At 31.5% G+C, this 18,220-nt stretch overlaps 2 protein-coding genes across 2 annotated transcripts; both read right to left on the bottom strand.

Annotated features, from left to right (window-relative positions):
* Positions 1 to 1,405: 1,405 nt before the first annotated feature.
* On the bottom strand, positions 1,406 to 3,738 carry LOC146932188 (pentatricopeptide repeat-containing protein At2g13600-like). The gene has a single exon (XM_085703819.1). It carries the CDS (start codon positions 3,622 to 3,624, stop codon positions 1,450 to 1,452), a length of 2,175 nt encoding a protein of 724 aa, XP_085559945.1. The 5' UTR covers positions 3,625 to 3,738; the 3' UTR covers positions 1,406 to 1,449.
* A 1,123-nt stretch (positions 3,739 to 4,861) lies between these two features.
* Positions 4,862 to 6,872, bottom strand: MEE14 (maternal effect embryo arrest 14). The gene is made up of 3 exons (XM_085703825.1): positions 6,616 to 6,872; positions 6,463 to 6,536; positions 4,862 to 5,395 (listed from the first exon to the last, which is right to left on the bottom strand). Exons 1-3 carry the CDS (start codon positions 6,815 to 6,817, stop codon positions 5,084 to 5,086), a joined length of 588 nt encoding a protein of 195 aa, XP_085559951.1. The 5' UTR covers positions 6,818 to 6,872; the 3' UTR covers positions 4,862 to 5,083.
* Between the last annotated feature and the right edge of the window lie 11,348 nt (positions 6,873 to 18,220).

Below are 18,220 nucleotides of genomic sequence, written 5' to 3' on the forward strand. Positions count from 1 at the left end.
TGTATTTAATACAGTCAGATATGTCGCATGAAAATTTGTACTTTTTTATATAGAGACAAGCAGGAAAGTTACGCCTTATAAATGTAATAGCTCCAAAATTTATAGAGACAAAAGTATCATGATGTCAAACTGCGTTAGTGATAAGTTTGAAGAAAATGCTAACAAGCAACAGGATTGAAAAACAATGCAATGTACATTGTATTAACTTCATCAAAACACAAATAGAGGAAAAGTAAGAATAAGAAAGGAGAGAAAAACACAACAAAAAAAAAGTTGGAGATTTTTCAGTTACATAACATGCTAAAATAAATAAAAGTTGTTGTGTTCATCCATGAAAAAAGTTGAAGCGGAAAAAACAAAAACAAAAATATAAAAAGCAGAAGTATCGAGTGAATAAACACACACAAAAAAGGGGAAAGAATTGGTGACAATGCATGCAGAATCTTCCGAGTGTGTGAAGAGTTTCAGAAAATACGAGAAGCATAAAATTAATTGATTTGTGTATGTTTTCACGTTACTTGAGACTCACGGCAAATGAACTAGAAAGACTGAAAGAGCCAGAGTAGGTACATCTCAGCCATGTTATATGTATTTGTCTCAATTCACTTTTTATATACTACAATTGTCCTTAAATATACCACTCTTTAAATAATCACCAGAATTAAGAAAATTACTTGTGCTGTGAAATTTATGGACAATTGAGATATTATTTTTACATGTTTATCATTCTAGAAAGTGGTAGAATTGTCTGATCATGTTGATATTCGTCCATACATAGTGCTTTTTCTAGTCTCACCAATATTGCAACTATAATTATCCATATACTAATTCATGAACAAAAGGTTCTACATCAATTGTTTTGTTTATCATTCAGAAATGACGAAAATAAAAGTCTAATTGTGATTTACCACAAACAATACTTTAATTGCACTTTTGATCTAGAAAATTTATATAAAAAACACTACTACGTGTTTTATAGACTCTTTAGTATTATAATTCTATGAATCATAAAATTATATCACTTCTTGGTGATGTAAGGTGGTGAGTGCCCCTTCTTATAAACTCTTTTTTAATGTGAAATTTGGGTCTTTCCCCGTAACTACAATTCCTGCATCGATTATCAATATGGCCCTTTTACATAGATTTCCTTAGCAACACATTCAAGCCCTTGCACACCCTTTGTAGTAAAAGTTTTTCCAGGCTGAAAAATAGTGGCTAGAAGTAGGTGTGCAATCTATGTTGCTTTGGCATTCAAATGGCCATTTTTATGTTTCTGAACAATTCAATATTAAGTGGGCATTTTTATATTTATTTTTATGTTTCTAAACATTTCAATAGTAGGTTTGAAAACACTCACCTTTTGGGAGACTTTGTGCTTCACTGTAAATATTTAAGTGGCCACATCTGAAAGAAAAATAAGATCATAAAAAGCAAGTTGCATTAGAAACTCTAGTCACCATTGTTGCTATAGATATAATTGAATGGTACGATAGAGTTGATGGTTGCGGTTATATGCTCTACAGTTTTGTAAATAACATCAGAATAAGGATGTGTTTTATCTTCTACAGAGAACAGATGAACATTGCTGTTCAACTCTATCCAGCTGAACCCTTGATCTTTTCTCAATTCCAAACTCTGTAACCTTTTCCTAATTTTTGTTTTCTTCCGCCATCTACCCCGTAGGGCATACATATTAGACAGAATAACAAAAGCAGATACTGAATTTGGATCCAAACTAAACAACTTCTTAGCAGCTCTCTCTCCCACTTCCACGTTGTTCCAGAAACACGAGGCGTTAAGCAAAGCTCCCCAAATTACACCATCTGCTTTGATAGGCATTTGTATGATAAACTCTTCCGCTTCTTTCACACGGCCTGACCGACCAAGAAGATCCACCACGCATGTGTAATGCTCTATTGTTGGGGTTACTCTGTAGGTTATCTGCATTGAGTGAAAAAATTCCAAACCTTCATCAACTAGACCGGCATGGCTACAGGCGGAAAGAACAGCTACAAAGGTAGCAGCATTTGGAACAATGCCTTGATCTAACATTGAGCGGAAGCGTGAAATCGCCTCAGATCCACATCCATAGTATGCATAACCATTTATAAGAGCCGTCCATGCTGCTACATTAGGTGAAAAGATGCCGGTGAATGACCTTTGAGCATCGGCCAAGTGACCACATTTGGAATAGAAATCCACAAGAGCAGTTCCAACGTAAACATTTTCCTGGTATGGCGTTTTGGCTAAGTGTGCATGAAGCAATTGTCCTTGTTGAAAAGAACAGAGGTATGCACAAGCACGAAATAGGACAGAGAATGTTGATCTGCTATACTCAACTGAAAATCTGCGCATAGTCACATATAATTTCAATGCCTCACTGTGCTGACCATTATGAATGTAACCCGACATCATTGAATTCCACGTTACACAATTTCTTTCACCCTTAGTTTTGTCAAAAAGCTTCACAGCTTCATCAAGTTCACCGTTCTTGGAATACACAGTAATCATAGTATTTAAGGAGGTTAAATGTTTGAGACTCATTTTCTCGAACAATTTTTTCGATTTTTTAAACTGACCACTCATCGCATAGCCTTTAATCATCAAATTATTAGAGATGAGAGTTTTATCTCTCAGTCCATAAAAGATCTTCCCAGCTTCTTTGACCCTCCCCATTGAAACAAGGCCACCAATCAGTGAGTCAGCAACGTTGGAACAAGCTTCTCCTACCATGTTCTCATAAACTCTCTTTGCGTCGTCTACAGCATCACAAACACAATAAAACTCAGCAAGTGCACTACTAACTGAGTTATCAAAATCAAAACCATCCTTAATGCAAAGTCCATGAACAACCTTCCCAACATACAGAATCCTAAGTCTAGCACAAACCCTCATAACACAATCCAAAGTGAACTCATTAGGCAACACCTCTGAACTCCTCCTCATACATCCAAACAAATCCAAAGCCATCTCACCCCCATCTTCCTTCTTCGCATACCCAGATATCAACGTAGTCCAAGCCACAACATCCCTAACAGGCATATTTTCAAATATTTTCATAGCATCACCCATCATATCACACTGCACATACCCTGCAAGCATCAAACTCCACAACACGTGATTCTCATCACGCAGCTCCTCAAAAACCATCTCAGCTTCTCTAATTCCACAACATTGCACATAGTAATACAACAAAGCACTCCCCACAGGTCCAAACCTCTCATATCCAGATTTCAAAAGGAGTAAATGAATCTGCTTTCCAAGAAACAAAAACCCACCACGTGTGCACGCGCTCAAACTTGCAGAAAAAGAAACCTCATTGAATTTAACACAAGAGCTATGCATGAAGGAAACAAGAGTCAAAGCTTCAGTGTACTTCACCCATTGGGAGTAGCCAGAAATCATAGTGTTCCATGAGGAAACTGTTCTGAGTGGCATTTCATCGAACATGTGGCGGGCTTCTTCGAGTTTTCCGGTTTTGGCATTGTGAGCGATGGAGATGTTGGTGGAGATCACGTGAGGGGGATAAGGTTGTGAAGCTTCCAAAAGGGTTGTGAAAAATCGAAGCTTTTGTTTCCGTTTCCAAGTGGTGCTCACTGGTGAGAATTTGAGAAACAGAGTCATTGCGACGGAAACAGAACATGAGCACAAATTGTGTACTATCACTCGTTAAAAATAATTTGTATGGCCTTTGAAGAAATTTAAATGTCATGTAGTTGGAAAATAAATTCTAAAATTATCATCAAATTAATATGAAAAATAGATAGTAGTTTTTTATTGGGTTAAATATGTTTTTGGTCTCGGTAAAATCGGGACCTTTTAAGTTTAGTCCTTACTTAATTTTAATAGCTTTTTTAGTCCCTATAAAATATTTCTGCATTCAATTTTAGTCCCTACTAAATCCAAATTTGTTGAATTATGCATAAACTCTTAAATTTTTTAACAACTTTTTGTAGACGTGTTAAGAACATCAGTAAAAGTTTCTCTACAAAAAATTAGTTCAAAATTTGATTTCTACGTTCAGATTTATGTGACCGTTATATTGAACTTTTGTCGTTAAAATTTTTTATATTTAATTCATCTTATGTTAAAAAATTCTAAATTTTAGTAAATGAACCTTTTATAATGTTCTCAATATGCCTCCAAAAAATCGTTCAAAAGTTAAAAGTTTAAAGATAATTAAACAAATTTAGTTTTAGGAGGGTCTAAAATTACATGTAATTTTTTTTTGTAAGGACTAAAAAGGCTATTAAAATTAAGTAATGACTAAACTTAGAAGTTCCCAATTTTATAGAGACCAAAAACATATTTAACCCATTTTTATTAGAGGATGAAATACACATAGTTGATACTTGATATCTTCCATAAGTTAGTATTGAAAATGTCAATGAAATTAATTTTATTTTTTTTTGTAAGAATGAAATTGAAAATTAGATCTATAATAATAATAATCTATACATTTAGCATGGCAAAGGACGGGACGGAGACAGGTTTAACCTTCCCCGTTCCCGAACCTAAATATCTGATTAATACTCGTTTCTTAAGCCAATATTTTTTATCGGAGGTTTCTCCCGTGTATAATATTTATTTTAAACTTTTTATCATTTATCTCATGTACAATATTATTTTAAAGTTTTTATCAGTTTATCTCATGTTTAATATGTATTTAAAGTGTTTTATCATAAATATCTTATTCGTGTATAATGGTTATTTTATCAGCAATAATGACAATATAAAAGAAAAATAATAATAAGTGTGAAAAGTGTTAAATAAAAAAATCGACCTTGGGAAAAAAGACAAGTGAAGAAAGAAAACTTCATAAGAATATAAAACTTCATAACATTAAATCAAAATTTAAAAATTGCAAAAAAGAAAATCACCTGTACATTACTTCCTGAAATTACATGAGATCGGGATTTTATGAAAAGTAATAACCAAAGTGAAAGAAAGAAAGAAAAACAAACTCAATTATACAGCTATTCCATAATTCATTCATATCCATAACTAGCCTACGACTAACACATTCACATCATTAATCCCTCCCTATAAACAAAAATACATATAGTAAATGAATGAATAATCATCAATCTGTTTCATGGTCTGGTGCTTCAGAATACCATGCAGGTGACTTTCCCATGGATCTAAGAAGCTTAGTATATGATGAATCAGGCATTTTTGCTTGCTCTTCTTCCATCATCTCATCAGCAGATTTTGGTAATCCATCTGGTCTAGGACAAGGATTTTTTTCTTCTTCTGAATTTATTTCATTGCTTATATTCAAACCGTTCTTTTTCAGTTTACGCATTAGTGCAATTCCGTGTAAACATCCTATTAAAGATTTTACACCACCAATCTCAATAATCAACCTCTCTATCTCTGCTTTAGATGACTCCTTCTGTAAAAGATTGTGGAGAGGAATGGAATTGTTAATGAAAGTTCATGAATATTTAAGCATAATTAAGGGGCCAATGAATTCCTTGTGTTTCTAAGAACATCTGTTTATAGTTGAAGGCTAGTACAATAGGACAATAATGTATTCTAACAAAACATGTCACACGTTGAAATTGAGCCAAAGAACAAACAAATGAAAGTCAATTTACTTTCAAAAATTATATAGCCTGACATTTGGTCTCTAAATCTAACAAAATTTCATGATGGCTAAGTAAAAATTCTCAATCACATTTTTCTTGCATCACCTATTTTTTCATCAAAAAATTGGATCAGACTACTCTAAATTAAGCAAATCACTTTAGAGAATAAAGTGAATGATGTCAACCGAAGATCAACACATCAATGATTGATATTATATGCACATGAATAACAAATTATCATAGTTAAAATATCGACAATTAATTTTCTCTATTTACTAACTATGATTTTAGAGAAGACAGATCCATATTTTTTTTTTGAGAAATGTTATTTGTACAACCATTTTTGTACAACTTTTGTACAATTTTCTCTTTCATACTCACATTATCTTCTTATTCTCTCTCATCTTTTTTCTCTCTCCATTGTTTTTGACCAATGAGAAGAAAGAATAACAAGGTTGTACCAAAAGTTGTACCAAAATAGTTGTTCAAATATCATTACTCTTTTTTTTTTTATGTCTATTCATATTTTTATGTTAAAAGGTAGATTAATATCAATCTCTAATAAGTAGTAAATCAATAACCTTAATTTTCTCACTTGTTTTACTCACTTTAGAATAAAGTATTAACAATATCCATGTTCTATCTATAGTCACATATAGTCAAAATAGGACATCTCATGGACTAGTGTTTTCTACAAACCATTCTTTGTGAATTTAAAAATAGAAACAAATTTGGTCAAGAAAGGCAAAAACACTAAAACAGAACACACAGAAACAGAAATATCAGGGAAAACGCCAAATCTCTCAAACAAAGAAGAAAATTAAATGAAAAACAACAGGACAAGATAAAGAAGAAGAAAGAGATTACGTACTTCAAGATCTTTGAGCTCAAAATAAGCCTGCCAGCAACTATATGATTCATCACCTTCAAGTACCGAACAATAATCTACCAAACAAAATCATAAACCAAAATCAAATAACATAAATAAATTGCTACACGAAATAAGAAAGAAAACGGAACGCACCCAAGAGATCTTTCTCAGATTTTTCAATCAAAGGAAGGTCTTTAGCGACTCTGTCAAGTTTGGTTCGGCTAAAAGGTTCAAGCTTAGGAATGAAAGGTTGGTTTCTAGAAGAACAACAAATAATGGAAGAAGGAAGTTTGGTTGAAGAAGTTGGGTTGCGATGAAGAAACAGAGAAGGACGAAGTAGTGTTGTTGAATTCATCGTATCGTATCGTATCGTATGTTGTTGTAAATTTCAGAGACACAAAGAGTGGTTTGGTTAATATAATAGTTATGGTGAATATTAATACCGTTAAATATTGCGAAATTCTGTGGGAGTTACTCTATTTGGATAAGGATGATATTTTTCTAGATATTTATTCTTGACAGACAAGTTATTAAAATATGTTTTTTTTTCTTCTTGAAAGAAGTTATTAAATACAATAGATATGTTCATTATCCGTTCTCTGGTTTCTTTTTTTAAAGCAGTTAATAAAGGAGGTCCGGTCATGGATCATGGCCCCCCTGCTGCAGATGGGATGTGTTAACTTGAATTGCTTGATTAATAGAAAAAACTTTTTTGCTTTATTAACCAACAATAGAAAGAAAAAAAAAACTTAAATTTAATCATATCATGAATGCTATAACTAAAGCTTAAGGTTGATCCGGTTTACAACAAGTTGCTTTTTGTCTTGTAAAAATTTGAGTTTAGTGTTTGTAAGTGTTCTAGAGATTCTAGACATCTTACTATGATGAATCTCAAAGTTCAACTCATTTCAACTTTTGTATTGATAACAAAATGAGATTTGTGTCTCTTAAAATTCTTTTGAATGTTAATTATTAAAATCAAGTTATTTCCAAAGTTATTTTTAAACACAATTTGTTGAAACTATTTTGAATTTTTTTATGTTGTAACTAGTTGTCAACCCGTGCTTCGCACGGGGGTGGATTGCTTTTTTTCGGATAATTTTGTTGGCAATCACATTTGTTAACGGTTAAAAGTGAACTGATTGTGAACATAGATATTACATGCTTATAAATATAAAAAATCATGATCCATAACATATCAAATAATAGATAGGTCTGCCATAAATGAAACCGAAGTAGAAGTTATACAACATAGATTCTAAAGTAGTGGTGTTTAATGGATTACAAAGTTAAATTTCCAAAACGGCCTCATCATCTTCAATCCCAAAGGTAAGCACATTCACCATCTAAAGGTTTCTCGGTATTTTCCCTGCCAATAGTTATCTATTAGAGAAAATCATTTAGTTAATCTAGCAATTTTTTTTGTTGTCATTAATAATTTTTTTATTGTTGTCCATCTGAATATAATAATGATGTTTTTTGCCATGATTGAGTCACACTTGAATTCCAATCTGGTTCCAGGAGTGTTGCGATTACATAAGCAAAAATTTTTCCATCCATTTTCGATTATAGATGTGGTAATATTTGTTTTAGGGTCATTTATGAAAAATAATTTACATATTGTAATTGTGTTAGCGGTACCGCATAGTCTTAAATATCTTTTAAAAAATTTGTTACGAAGGAAAAATGAGCAAATTATTGAATATTCCACAGACATTAGAAATATTTACCAAAATTTGTTTATTGCTAAAATTTATTAGTATTTGAACCTGAGTCGCTACTAAAACAATAAATTGTCAAAATACAACAACATTGTGTTGCAGAAATTTTGTGGATACCGTCCTTGATTACTGAGTTTAAAAGTGAATTTCCAAACTCCTATCACTTATTGCGACAACCTAAGTATCATATCCCTATTACATAATGCAGTGCTTCATATTTAGGACCAAACATATGGAGCTCTAAATCTTTGATGAAGAGAAAGTAGCCAATTAGGAATCTCATAGTACATCATGTTCCTGCTGATCAAAATACAGTTTACTAATCTGAGACAAACCCATGGTGTTTGATAAGTTTGCACTTGATCGACCACCTTGAGTTTGAGTTGAAAAATGGAAAATGGACAACCAAACATTAGAAGCATCCAAGAGCAATGATCATCTCTTAAAAAAAAAAAAAACAATGAATCGTTTTGTGGTATAAGGAAAGGGATCAAGGACCCTAAGTGCAAGTCATGTAGCTCTTAAAAGTGTTGAAAATGAATGAAAAGAATAATAAATATGTTTGAAATTAAAAGAACAAAATGACCTTAGGATTTAGAAAAGGGCAACACCAGTGATAAAGAGGTTCCTCATTGAATTCATGTTGGTGTGAGTTGCAATTTTTTCAGTCAATTTCAAAAAGTTGAAGACAATTAGAGGGACTAAAACAAAAAGTTGGTATATTTAACCCTTTTATGGATTAATTTCACTAATGAAAGCTACATTTGAGGATTAAATTAATCGATGAAAGATACATTGATAACCAAACTGATTGACGAAAGATGCATATATGTATGTTTTCATACGATCAGAGACTATTGTGACAACCTCTCACATATTTAAGGACCACAAAGTATGTTTGTTGTGTTATTAGAGAAGTTTTAGCTTACAATTAACTGATAGGAGAAAGAGAAAAAGGCTTAGCCATGAAAAACCCGAAAATATATTTGGTGACTTATAACTATATCAATAAGATTAAATATTCGTCTTGTATTAAACACAAAATAAAGAGCAAAAATTGGTTACAAAATTTTTCCATCAAACAATGGTGGAACACTAACTTCAAAATCTCCTTCCGACATCTGCAACACCTTTGCAATAGATGGCCTAATAATTGGATTAGGGCACAAGCACCACAGTCCAACCATAGTCATTCTCTCAAACCTAATGAAATCATTAACAACTTCAACATCATGGCTAAGAATGTCTCTTAGTTTCCCCTCTTTTGCCCAATATAGAACCCAATCTATAAGTATCATGTCATCACCACCTTCTGTTCCATCTTCAACTTGATGCAACTCAATGTGCCTTCTACAAAATAAGATTTCAAGCAACATGACACCAAAGCTGTAGATATCCACTTTTGCAGTGATAGGTGCATTGTTGAGCCATTCTGGTGCCAAACATCCCATTGTCCCTCTAACATTTATGCTTGTTCTACTTCTGTCTTTCATTAGCAGCTTGGCCATTCCAAAACATGCTTTAATTTTGAGCTATAGTTTACTTGCAAAAAGTGATATGCAAGAAAGTGTACGACGGTGTTTAAACTTGGAATGAAGAGTTACAATTACAAAATTAAGTACCTGCTAGATCAAAAATACTGCTAGTATAAAAATTCTATTGTGATAATATATGTATATGATATTTTTTCAAAGGAAAAAGTCTGATACAATGTGTATACCAAAATGCATAATGAATATGCAAATCATTTTAAAAAAGGTTAAGAATTATTAAGACATCACTGTCGAGAAAGATGCTCGGTGAGTGGTGACAGGCTGACAACAACTACACTTAATATATAGAAACCGTGATTATTAGCTCATACTATCTCATTCAGCCAAAAAACACACACATTAACGTTTAGAGTAATATTTTATGTCCGTTTGTCTGTTTTTTTGTTACTCAAATGCATATAATTTTTTTTAGTGTTGCTTGGTTGAGGGCTACCTCACCGATTTTTTTAACTATTTTCGAATTTTTATATTTTTAAAAACTTTTAACTATTTTATCAAAGCCTAACCAATGAAAACCCTATTACCAAAGCTACATGATTTATATCATTTTGACTTTCAGCTTCAACATATATAAATCCTTTCACACGATCTACAGCAAAGGCAGATATTAACTGCAATTTAGTATCAAGTTCTTTCAGGTGAACAAACTTCTGCATCAGACAGATAGCTGAAAGCCTCTCTACCTAATTTATATCATTTTGTGTTTTAGCTTCAATGTATATAAATCTTTTCACATGATCTACAGCAAAGACTAGGGATGTCAATGGATACCCATGGGTACAGATAATATGATACCTATCCCCGCCCCGTTGGATAAATATGATACCCGTGCCCGCCCCGTATCCTCGTGGGTACCCACTATACGGGTACCAGTGGGTATTGAGGTATCCATGGGTACCCATGGAGTTTTGAATTTATTTATTTTTTGGTACAAATAATAACGTTTTTTAATTCCCAAAAAACTTCAACTTTTAAACATCCATACATAATCCACTCAAAATTTCATAAATCATACATAATTCATAGAAAATTCATGATTCTTATATAATCTATATGTTTTATGATGTGAATGAAGTGGAAACGGTGAACTTAATAAGATGAATTAAAAATAGGTTATTATTGAGGATTTTTAGGTGGGCGGTAAAATTTTCTTCAATAAGGTACCAACTTTAAGTAATAAGATATGATATATAAGGATATATTAGTAATTTACTTAATTTATTATCGGGTATGGGTACTCGTGGGTATGGATACAATCCAATCCGTGTCTGTGTCCATATAATAATGGGTAGTCAAATACCCGTCTATTATACCCGTGGATACCCGTTTAGCTACCCGCTCCATACCCGTGACGGATTTTACCCACAGGTACCCGTGAGCATGTGTATTTTTGTCACCCCTAGCAAAGGCAGATATTAACTGCAATTTAGTACCACGTATATAAATCCTTTCACATGATCTACAACAAAGGTAGATATTAACTGCAATTTAGTATCCAGTCCTTTCAGGTGAACAAACTTCTGAATCAGACAGATAGTTGAATGCCTCTCTACTTGATTTATATCATTTTGCCTTTCAGTTTCAACGTATTTAAATGATTTCACATGATCTACAACAAAGACAGATATTGACTGCAATTTAGTATCGAGTCCTTTCATGTGAATTATACGCACTTTTAAAAAACTTGTTTTAAAGGAGAGATGTTCAAATTACGGAATATTACCATTCTTCGTAAATTTGAGAATGAAGGTCGCATAATCCAAATATTTGTGATGCATGATCTAAGGCATGGGGTTCAGTAACGTATTTTGTAAAAAAATTGTTCCGAATGAAAAATGAACAAATTAATGAATATTGCACAAATATTATAAATCTTTATCAAAATATTTATGAAAGCTTTATCAAGAGCAGGAAAACATCATAAATTACATATTAGTTAAAATTATAAAAGTGAGCGCTACTGTCATAGAGTTACCAAAAAGGGATTAACACCAATATTTACATGACACAAAATGAACGAAGGAAACACATTAAACTCTTTAGCGTCTTGTGTAGGAACTTGGTTATTAATAATTTGACCGTTAAAAAATAAAAAATCTCTTTGACGTCAAAAAAGTAATATTAGCTGAGCAATATTCAGTCTCTTCACATATGCTTAGTAATATTCAGTCTGGAAGATTACATTGAAAGGATAGATGGTAAAAATATTTGGGATCATTAAATGACAGCGTGAATAAAAATATTTGTGAGATTGTGATGATTAAACGATATTGAAATTAAATATATAAGTGATAAAAAGATAATAAAATTCCTTTGAAAAAAAGGTAATAAAACTAAATGGAATCTCCTTAAAAAATTAATGGAACGGTTAAAAAAAATAAAGTTAAATGGAAGAAAAAAACATATTGAAATATAATATTAAAAAATAAAGAAAAGGTTCTCAGCGTGAGTTGAAAAGAGGTGTTTGTGAAATAAATTGTCGAGAAATAGTTTTTTAAAGTAACATTCAACAGCTTATGGTCAAAGCTCATTCCATTCAATTTTATGCGTTCAAAAAAAGTATTTTTTTTAGGAAGCACTTAATTGATATTGTATTCGGCTTAACTTCTCCTTAAAAATGTAGAGAAGTTTGAAAAAAGTCGGGTCAAACGATACCTTAATCTCCCACAACGGCAATGTAGAAGCAATTGAATTTGGGAGGAAAAATTGAAGAATAGTTAAAAATATAAAAATTGGAAAATAATTAAAAGTTATTAAAAATATAAAAATTAGAAAATAATTAAAAAAAATTGGTTAGGGGCAAAAATGAAAATTCACTGGCCAACCCTAAAAAAAAAAACCACCCTCCAATAATTGAATTACCAAAATGCCCCTCCTAGGGGCAAATTGGTAAATTCAATGGACATTTCCTTTTATATATAGTATATAGAGTTGTACTAAATAGATACTTTTTTTGAGAAGGTGACTAGATAGATACTTATACAGACTAACTTCACTCATCTTATACCTTATAATATACATTAAATTATAAAAATAAAATATTCTAAAAAAAATATATAATAAAGATACGGTTTATGTTTTGAGGAAACACTTTGTTTAATAAATCAAATGTAATATATTCATGAAAACTACCCAAAGCACAAGGTGTGTCAAGGATATAAAAAACAATTACAAAACACAAAAAAGAAACCATAGGGACAAATAAAAGGTGAAAAGGTTCTTATAAATAGAGACGAATGGAGTAAAACAACAACACTAAGATAAATTCAAGGGATATTAGATATAATATGTAAAATATAGATTTTCTCTTTTTATTAAATGAGTGAAGACTCAATTTAATATTTCATAATTTTTTTCTCCAACCAATTTATTCTCAAACAAAAATAAATATCTAACTGAATTTTTAACTATTCTCTTAGACTACTGTTCAAGGAAACCAAAATATCTAGTAACTTTTTAATTAAAAAGTGATGTGATTATAACTTTAACTAGTCTTTGGCTTATATTTTTAAGACACGTTTTTCTTTTATGTATTTTTTAAACAATATTTTTATAACACTCATTAGCCTAATCCAATAAATTGCATTTTGTTCGGTTATAATTTCCTTAAAATAAAAGCTTGTTAAAAAAAAATCCTTAAAATAAAAATATTTAAGGATATTGTACCAAAAAATATATTTAAGAATATGACATATTATTGAGGTTTGGGTGCCTGCTCTTTTTGGTAAAGTGGGACCATGTTGGAGCGCGCTTTTGTTGTGTTTAGGAACTTTGGGGCCATGCAAGTGGGAGAATGGTCTCATGATCTAATCAAAACGTTGAAGACAAGCATTGGGTGGATGGATGGTGTGGGGATTGGTTTGACAGAAGAAACTGTGTGCACAGCGCAACCAAATGCGACCAATCTTTGGGATATATTTTATCTAGAATTTCTAACATATTCGTATTTTTTAATTCTAGAATTTATGCTAACATACAAATTTATAATTTAATTTACTTTTATATGAACGCATTCAAACACAAATCATTTTATCTATAATTCGTTTTTAGTCAGAATCAATTTTACATAATCAATTCATTCAAAATCAATTTTTATCAAAACATAACCAAACATGAATTTCCATCTATTGTGTTCGGCCATGGGTTCTTTCTCTTCTTTAAAAAAAAAAAAAAACACAACATGCACTCAGGGCCGTCTTAACAAATTTGTTGGCCCTGTTTTAGTTTTTAAGGATGGAAAAAAAATATTAAATTTTGGGCCCCAAAAGACTAAATAAGGCACTAAAATAAAAATTATTGATAAAAAGTACTCTAGTGGGAGTCAAACCCACTCCCAAACAAACACTCAATCAAAGGCAGGCGCACCACTGAAGCACTGTGAGCTGTTTGAAATATTAGTGCATTATCTCTATATAAATATTAATTAAGTGCCTTACATATAAAAAAAAAATATGTTTTGGGCCCCAAAAAAATCGAGGCCCGGTGTCATAGCCCAGCCTCGACGGGCTATGGGCCGGCCCTGCATGCACTCTTCATGTAAACTATTTGTAAAAACGTTTGGATTTTTTTTTCTTTTGTCAAATAGCATAGTGATTAGAAATCCACCTCTCAAAATGAATAAGTGAGATGTCTGAAGTTCAAACTCCGACTGATGCATATATAATACAATGTGCTTACCAATTGAGTTAAGTTCAATGTGACATTTTTAATTAATAATATTATAAATATTAAACTAACCCATTTTTTTCAAATAAAATTAGAAGCCAAAACATGTGAATGTTTTTTTTTATACAGAAAACACATTAATGCTAATCACATGTGTTCTTTGTAAAAAAAAATAAAAAATACTTGGATTCTTTAATCAAGTTTGGGTTGTGACTTGGGTTACCTTGTTAATTACTTCTTTCACACTCAATTAGTCAAAGAATGAAAATAGAGATACGAGGGAAAGAGACCGAGGACGTTTTATATATTAGCATGGTTCAAATTCTAGAAACCTTACTGTGTTTTTCCTATTTGGTTTTTAGAATTCAAACTGAGAAAGATAGAAAAATCACAGGATGCATAAGATGGGGAGAATTGCTCTTCTCCCTTTTGGTTTTGCTCGTTCCTCTTAAAAATGACCAACGTGGGTTAACTCACGTTCGACATTTTTCAACGCGATTTAACTCACGTAGGCACAAAAGCAAAGTGGAATGAGTAAAACCAAAAGGGAGAAGAGCAATTTTCTAAGATGGGTGAAGAGGCGAAAATAATTTCACTACAAGAAATCAATTATTGAAGAATGTTGGATTTTTGGCCCATGTTATAACTCGATTCAACATGGGCATTTCCATAGATATAACAATCAAGTAAGAATATGTTTACTTATACCCCTATGTTTATACCTTCACCCCTACAAACCACTAAAAATTCTAACTTTATCCTTTTACCATTTAACATTTTATACCTTAATTTTTCACTATTCCTTTCAACCTTTTTTAGTTTAGCATGAATTCACCCCCACTTTGTATTTCCTGAAAAACTATATAAAAAATTCTCGATTTATATTTTATTTATTTATTCGAAAACTAGATTTTTGTTTTCCAGTTTGGTATTTCATATATACGCAAACAAACAAAAAAAGTAACAAACAAACTATTTTTGTATTCCGGTTTGGTATTTCATATATACGTAAACAAACAAAAAAAGTAACAAACAAACTAAAAAAAGACCAAACCAAACTAACTAACAAGAAATTAAAAACTATAATCATGTGTTTGTGTTTTGCGAAACCATATCTGATCGAGATCGTTTGTTGACGTTTTCCGTAAATCAGGTCTAAAGCATTTTAGTTTCTATGAGTTATAGATTGGAAGCGAAAACAATAGTATTGTGTTTTTTGGTCTTGAAAGGCAAACCATAAGGGATTCAAAGTGGTTTTCCGGTAACATGAGGCAAACCATATTTGATTGATAATTTATGTACAAAAGCAAACCGAAAAACTCAAATTGTCTTTCCCGGTGTGGTATTGCTAACTTATTACTCTAATGTTGGAACAATTTCAGAGACAAATAAAAATAAATATAATTTTAAATTTTATATATGTTACCAAAAATAGGTAGTTCAAGTAAAATGCAGGGGTCTTGTCAAAAAAAAAGTAAAATGCAGGGGTAATACAATATAGATATAACAGTATAGGGTAATACTTACATCAATTAGTTCTTGGCTAAATGTGCTTTTCTAACTGGGAAAGGTGTTTGGATTGAAGATAATAAGGAAAGGTGTTTGGATTGAAGATATTCCAAATATACTTATACATCATTTTGTACATGCCCAACCCATCTGGGACTTGAACTTTTCAGTAATATTTGTTTTATTCACACAAAAAAAAAAACAATAATAAACAAAATCATATTACTACATGAATACTAATATTTGACAGACTAATATAGTCAAACAGAACTAAATTTTACCTTTTGTTGATTTCAGAGAATCGATCGTTGGCGCTCTACTGAAAAGTTTTTTGGAAGTCCTAGACCTATTTTGGATAAGTGTTGTTTCCCCCCTCCTCAGTTTGTTCCCCTGGAACCCTATATAAAATATTGAGAAAGAAACTTACAACATGTTAAAAAATATTTTTAAAGAATAATATTGTAAAAGTCACACTGCATACATATACCAATCAATATTTACCAAAAGTGGTTCCTTCAAAAAAAATATTTACCAAAAGTGGTATTCCAATATGATCACAAAAATCCACCAAAGATAAGCTTAATCTTATTGCACTTTATATTCATGTCATAATTCATCAAAATAGCAAGTACAATGAACAAATTGATAATGTGCCGTACAAACCCCCAAAAAAAAAGTGGGGGTGGTGAGGGACAAAAAAAAGTGGGGGATGGTGAGGGGACAAATAGAAAAATGAAATATTCATGTTAAATAACACATCAGCAATGAAAAAAAAACTAAATAGAGGATAACAAGATCATGTGAGTATGAGAGAGAAAGTTGTTCAAAAGTTGTCATAAAATGGTTGTACAAATATCATTTCTCATAACAAAAACTAGGATACAATTCCTTAAAAAAAAAAAAAAAACTAGGATACAATTACAAAGTTAAAACATGACGGCCGGAAAAAATAGGAGAGGAGAGAAGAAAGCTTTGTAGAAATTTCGTAAAGTGGCCATTATTTTTTGTTTTGTTTTCATTCACAATCTTGTTTTTCGTTTTCATTCTAATTTTTTTGTTGCTATTATATTTTCCCGTTTATTTCGTTTTTGAACTCCAAACGAAGGTGAAAAAATTATTAAAGAGGTTGAGAAATACCCATGAATAAAATCACACTTTGAGTATTCAAACACATCTTTCATGAGTAAAAGTAAGGAAAAAAAAAAGCAAATATAGACATAAAATTGAAGAGAGTCCTGTGAGCAGCAGAAAGAGAAGAACTTTACCTTGAAAAAAAAGAAGAAAAAAGAGATAATATATGGAATAATATAGACAAAAAAAAGTGAAGGTAAGAAAAGGGTGAGCCAGGAAAAGAAAAAGAAAATTGCAATTAAAAAATTAAATTTAAAATTTGAAAAGTATATTGCTCTTAATTGGTGATAAAGACAAAATTGTCCTTGATTTTACTTGTGTGTTAGCTTCGAGACATTGATGGTTTTTCACATAAAAAATAATAAAGAAGAAATTGGCGGTTTCATTTTTTTTGTGAATATACTATTTTCTGTTAGTACAAAATGAAGAGAAAAAGGAAAAATGTAAACTAACAATTAGTATAAACAAGACGATTCTTCCAAATCAAACCATGAATGGCGAAGTTTGGTAGTTTGATTAGGTGTCTGACGTAGAATGCATTCTTGGCTTTTATGGTAATATTGACAAACTGAAATTACGGCTTTGATGCATGAGATTCAAATTTGTTGGAAGGAAGGTCTTAAGAATACTACGTGTTAGACCGACTCTTTGCATATTATCCACCTGGTACAGGTAATACAAAAGTATGTAAACTATAAAAACGAGTCAACCATGTTGATATATTGACACACCATTATGCAACGAGATAGCGGCCATAAAAAAGTAAACGATAATGTTTGGACTTTCCAATTGTGTCATCCTGTCATAGAAGAAGGTAATACGTGTGTTGATTATCTCGCAAAACTTCAAACACATATGACAGTGGATCGACGACTCTTCTAGATGCTGTGTCTGAACTTTGTTTGCCAATTGCCGCCTGCGACGAACAAATAAGTGTTTCATACCGTGCAATTTCTAGCCTTGTTAGTTTTCTATTTTTTAGTGTGTAGACGAAGTAACAAAAACCACATAAAACTCACAGATTTGAATAAAAAATGTATCCGACCTAACAATTTCGACGTTAAAACGTTTTTATACATACAAAAGAAATAAGAGAATTGCCAATTCAAGTGTATATTTTCCAATAAAAAAAAAGTAATAGTATTATTTTTAGGTAGATTATAACAAAGTGACGCACGC

This window comes from Medicago sativa, chromosome 4, assembly GCF_051527215.1.
Source record: "Medicago sativa cultivar Bolivia chromosome 4, Bolivia_mono, whole genome shotgun sequence".
Lineage (NCBI taxonomy): Eukaryota > Viridiplantae > Streptophyta > Magnoliopsida > Fabales > Fabaceae > Medicago > Medicago sativa.